This window comes from Triticum urartu, chromosome 6A, assembly GCF_056163025.1.
Source record: "Triticum urartu cultivar PI428250 chromosome 6A, HENAU_Tu73, whole genome shotgun sequence".
In the NCBI taxonomy this organism is placed as follows: Eukaryota; Viridiplantae; Streptophyta; class Magnoliopsida; order Poales; family Poaceae; genus Triticum; species Triticum urartu.
In genome coordinates, this window is record NC_141878.1 from 594,653,447 (window position 1) to 594,659,296 (window position 5,850).

At 52.6% G+C, this 5,850-nt stretch overlaps 1 protein-coding gene across 1 annotated transcript; it reads left to right on the plus strand.

Annotated features, from left to right (window-relative positions):
- Positions 1-3,607: 3,607 nt before the first annotated feature.
- Positions 3,608-5,458, plus strand: LOC125530255 (divinyl chlorophyllide a 8-vinyl-reductase, chloroplastic). Its single transcript, XM_048694649.2, has one exon. It carries the CDS (start codon positions 4,038-4,040, stop codon positions 5,256-5,258), a length of 1,221 nt encoding a protein of 406 aa, XP_048550606.2. The 5' UTR covers positions 3,608-4,037; the 3' UTR covers positions 5,259-5,458.
- Positions 5,459-5,850: the final 392 nt, after the last annotated feature.

The following is a 5,850-nucleotide window of genomic DNA, read 5'->3' on the forward strand; positions in this document are numbered from 1 at the left end:
TGTATACAGGGTTGTTTAATCCTCGACATCATGGTTCATCCGATGAGATCATCGTGGAGCATGTGGGAGCCAACATGGGTATCCAGATCCCGCTGTTGGTTATTGACCGGAGAGTCGTCCCGGTCATGTCTGCATGTCTCCCGAACCCGTAGGGTCTACACACTTAAGGTTCGGTGACGCTAGGGTTGTGAAGATATGTATATGCAGTAACCCGAATGTTGTTCGGAGTCCCGGATGAGATCCCGGACGTCACGAGGAGTTCCGGAATGGTCCGGAGGTAAAGAATTATATATAGGAAGTGCAGTTTCGGCCATCGGGACAAGTTTCGGGGTCATCGGTATTGTACCGGGACCACCGGAAGGGTCCCGGGGGCCCACCGGATGGGGCCACCTATCCCGGGGGGGCCACATGGGCTGTAGGGGGTGCTCCTTGGCCTGCATGGGCCAAGGACACCAGCCCCAAAAGCCCATGCGCCTAGGGTTCCACAAAAGGGAAGAGTCCCAATGGTGGAAGGCACCTCTAGGTGCCTTGGGGGGGAGGGAAACCTCCCTTTGGCTGCCGCACCTAGGAGATTGGATCTCCTAGGCTGGCGCACCACCCCCCTTGGCCCTCCTATATATAGTGGGGGAGAGGAGGGACTTGATACACCAGCCCCTGGCGCCTCCCTCTCTCCCCGTTACGTCTCTCCCTCGTAGTACACGGCGAAGCCCTGCTACTGTGACGCCCTGCATCCACCACCACGCCGTCGTGCTGCTGGATCTTCATCAACCTCTCCTTCCCCCTTGCTGGATCAAGAAAGGAGGAGACGTCATCCGTTCCGTACGTGTGTTGAACGCGGAGGTGCCGTCCGTTCGGCGCTTGGTCATCGGTGATTTGGATCACGTCGTGTTCGACTACATCAACCCCGTTCTTTGAACGCTTCCGCTCGCGATCTACAAAGGTATGTAGATGCATCCGATGACTCGTTGCTAGATGAACTCCTAGATGGATCTTGGTGAAACGAGTAGGAAAATTTTTGTTTTCTGCAACGTTCCCCAACACTAGGATGTTACGGTCCTTCAGAAAGACGGTCTGGCTTTTGCTAATCACTCGTCGCGTACGCTTTCGCACAAACTTTGAACAGAGCGTTTATGAGGGTGATCGGCCTAAACAATTTAATTAATGTTGTCCGCACCTTTAACCTTAGGGATCAAACTACTAATAGCGCCGTAGTTGAGACGGGACAAGTCAACCGTACCCATGGCAAACCCGTTTAATTACGATCACCCAATGCTGAAGACAGTGCTCGGATCCTAGCACAAAATGCAGCAAGAGGATTTTCTGGGATGCTTGGAAGCATCGACTCCATGCATTGGAAATGGAAAAACTGTCCATTTGCTTGATAGGGGATGTACAAAGGCGGTTGCAGTGTGGTACTTGAGGCAGTGGCCTCATAGCATAGCATGGTATAATAGCTGTATAAAATGCAGAGACAAGCAAAATCCTCAATAGTTATTGTTCAGTAACGACTCACCTCAACACGTACTGCATTATAGTACTAGTGCTACAAACAGGACAAGAACAAGAAGCAAAAATGGAACTCCGGATCCTACAGCCCCCGACGCTACATACATCATATCATATTCATTCCTCTATAATAAGTTGTTTGGGCGCACCGCGACGTACGATAGAGAAGTTGAAGCAATGAACACAATGGGGGCGGACCTGTAACTGTAAAGCCATCCTGTAAAGAGCCCAGGTGACATGTCGCTCAAATCGTGCCTCTGCAAGCACAAAGCGGTAGTCTGGCTCTGGCATCGCTTAAAGAATTTACTTTTGAGCAACAACTTGAGATGCTCAAGCCTACCAGCAGCACAAATAAATAAATGTATTCCACCATGTTTGGCCTCATCCCAACCATCATTCATTTATATGCACACGTATCTGATCTCATCTCGGTACAAGAGTAACAGTCACACTTGGCAATCGTAAAATCGAAATGTATGTATGGGAAGGGTAACTTCAATGAGATTGCTGCGGAGTAGAGACATCTTTCTTAACACAATATAGATCAGATCCACTGGGGCTGGGCTGGGTTAGCAGAAAATACCTTTGGAACGAGTTCAGAATTAAGGGCCTAAGCTTTGTACTCGATCGTGAACATGCATGCAGCCACTTGGTTGATGACCATTTGTTCCCTTTGATAACAGGACAGCCCCCTGCAATGCAAGAATAACAAGGTGTAAAGAAATCTGTCGGCACAAGTTCAAGTTTGACAGCAGGTAGCTTCACAAGGAGAATGGAACAAGAGTTTCAGAAAGTGAAAGGTCCAATATAAATCAGGCCGGTCACATAAATATTCTACTTTCTGGAGAAAGTGTAACTAACAAGGGCAGCGAGCAGGCCACCGTGCAAACTTAGTGCATCTAGAGTGGCATCTTGGGTTTCACAGCAAGACCTTAATTTTCTGGCACACTCTGAAAGTTGGTTGTACCTACCACGGTATCTGACCTGTTTCAGTTGTTGCGAATATGTGTCAAGGACAAGTTAGCAACTCAGTTAACATCACAAAACATAACATAAGTGTTGGGACATAACATAGGGTACTACTTTATACTTTACCTACAGGTACATTAATTCTTGGTGTTGAACTCGTCAAGAAAATAGTCAAAGTGGGGTGCCCGACTTCATAGTGCAGGACTTGGAGTCCCTCTCCAAGTTCTGTAAGCCAGCATGAATGAACACACATTATTAAACAAACCTAATAGTACAGTTGGTATATATATGCTCAAAGGATAAAAGCAACATATGCTAAGAGCTGCATTGTTCAAGTCGAGAAAATGTCACACCACTTGCATACTGAACAAAGCTACATGCACCATAACTAGGAAGGAGGGAGTCATCAGACTTGCTATGAATTTTTTTTTGGAGCCCAAACCGTAGAACAATCGTTAGCTTTACTTTATCAACTGAGAAATCTGACCGAGAATTTGACTTGACCATGAAATGAAACGAAATAAGGTCTTTACACAGGTACAATATACAAACCTGCAGGTATGAAGTCCGGGGCTGTCCTCTTTTTAATTCAACAGTTTTGCTAGAACTCATCTAGATGAGATTTAATTTGGTCTCATTCACCTTTTATAGCCATTGGATGTGGTGCTATAAGATGCGTGTGTGCTGACGTGGGTTGTATCCGTTCTTGTTTTCCAGGTGAATGAGACCAAATTACGTCTCATCTAGATGAGTTCTAGGTACTCCCTTAATTCAATGGCCCGTCCTCTCCTCTTTGAAGGAAGAAACATGCCTGAACCCTGCTGTCCTATCTAAATTGTGTAGAAAAATGTTCAGTGTTGCCCATTCTAGTCCTACTGAACCTAGTATCTAAATTGCCTAGAAAAAAAATTCCATCAACTTATGGTCAAATAAGTGGGGAGGGACAACGGCGGCTGAACAAATCTCTGCCCAAAAACATGAGCGGAAAAACAACATTCTCTCGCCCCAACAAACCATAACTTACGGTCAAATAAGATGGAAAAAATTTCCTGCATCCTCTGCTCCAAACATGAAGGTTGCGATGCGCTAGCTCTCAAATCCTCTTGTTCCACCGCGCGCTTCTTTCTGCACACCGCACGCACGCTCCGCTGCGCCCGTCGATGCCCAAATCCCTCACCACCACCGTCACCACTCCCCTCCACCACCCGTCGACCGCGCAGCTCTCGGCCGTCCTCCCATCACCACCGCGGCGCCTGACGATGCCGATTTTGAGCCAGAGGGATCACCGGTGAGTCACAAGCCTCTATCGCCATTGACGGGGAAGGGAGAGAGCTCGTGTCGTCGTGTGCTCCCCCTAGTTAGCATCTAACGGCTCACGTTCGCCCGCTCCAGGATGACGGATCGCGCGCGCGTCAGTCAGTCAGCGTTTAGTTTAGGATAGGAAAAAAAAAACAACCGGATTGCCTCCCCCGCCCAACCAGGCCGCCACCACCACAAACGCTCGCTCGCCGGCTTCCCCACACTCGATAGTGGAGGGGATAACCGCATCTCCGTCGAGCACGATGGCCGCCCTTCTCCTCCCAGTCTCCTCCCGCCTCCCCAAGAGCACGGCCATCGCCTCCGCCCGCCCCACACCGCGCTTCCTCTCCTTCCCCCTCACAACCGCCAAGCCTTGCCGCCGCCGCGGGGGATGTAGTATCCTCGCCTCCTCTGCGACGTCGCCCTCCCCGGTCGCGGCCGAGGCCCAGCCTTTCCGCTCCCTGCCCCCCTCCGAGACCACCGTCCTCGTCACCGGCGCCACGGGCTACATCGGCCGCTTCGTCGTCCGCGAGCTGCTCCGCCGCGGCCACCGCGTCGTCGCCGTCGCCCGGCCGCGCAGCGGCATCCGCGGCAAGAACTCCCCCGAGGAGGTCGTCTCCGACCTCGCCCCCGCCCGCGTCGTCTTCTCCGACGTCACCGACCCGGGCGCCCTCCTCGCGGACCTCTCGGGGTCGGGACACGGCCCCGTGCACGCCGCGGTCTGCTGCCTCGCCAGCCGCGGCGGCGGGGTGCAGGACTCGTGGCGCGTCGACTACCGCGCTACGCTCCACACCCTCCAGGCCGCGCGCAGCCTCGGCGCCGCCCACTTCGTGCTCCTCTCCGCCGTCTGCGTCCAGAAGCCGCTCCTCGAGTTCCAGCGCGCCAAGCTCAGGTTCGAGGGCGAGCTCGCCGCCGAGGCGGCCCGGGACCCGGCCTTCACCTACAGCGTCGTCCGCCCCACCGCCTTCTTCAAGAGCCTCGGCGGCCAGGTCGAGGCCGTCAAGAAGGGCAACCCCTACGTCATGTTCGGCGACGGCAAGCTCTGCGCCTGCAAGCCCATCAGCGAGGAGGACCTCGCCTCCTTCATCGCGGACTGCATCTTCGACCAGGAGAAGGCTAACAAGGTTCTCCCAATTGGAGGGCCGGGGAAGGCCCTCACACCGCTGGAGCAAGGGGAGATGCTGTTCCGGCTGCTCGGGCACGAACCCAGGTTCATCAAGGTGCCCATTCAGGTCATGGATGGTGTCATCTGGGTGCTCGATGGATTGGCTAAGGTTTTCCCCGGGCTGGAGGATGCCGCCGAGTTCGGCAAGATTGGGAGGTACTATGCGTCGGAGAGCATGCTAGTGCTCGATCCCGAGACCGGGGAGTACAGCGACGAGAAGACGCCGAGCTATGGCAAAGACACGCTGGAGCACTTCTTCGAGAAGGTGATAAGGGAAGGAATGGCGGGGCAGGAGCTAGGCGAGCAGACCATCTTCTAGCTCCAGGCCTTCCAGCTTGTAAATTCAGGGCCAAGGGTGTAGGGACGTAAGTGAGACTTCTGAGTTTTGACACGTTTGTGTTTCCAACACAATATACATATTTTTTAAAACGAAGACGTTAGGAGGGTCCGGCTTTAAATTAATAAAGCCACCGGACATCAAACAGAGTTTAAAGAGCAGAGTATAGTAGCAACACCAAAGCAGAGTAGCATGCAAAGCGTCGGTTAAATACTGAAGATGTTCAGGCTCCAGAGAAGTCTGTGGAGTGGTGCTGAGAAGATGACGCCGCCGCGTCAGGAGTGGAGAGCCCTCCCTCCTCGTCGAGGCGATGTCGGACAGGGGAACGCCGGAGGTCAATGCCACGCCGCTGGAGATTCCTGCGGAGGGGAAGGCTGCTGCGAGACGTGCCTGAAGCGCCGCCAAAGCAACATGCAAATTTTACGTAGCGCCAAATTGCAGGCTCCATAATTTGTTCTCTCAGAAAAGATCTCTGTAGAAATTTTTGTTCCAGATAAGTATGCTTCGGATTATTTACCACATCACAGTTCTCTGACCGAGGCCGTTCTTTCGCATTCTGAAAAACATTGAAGCA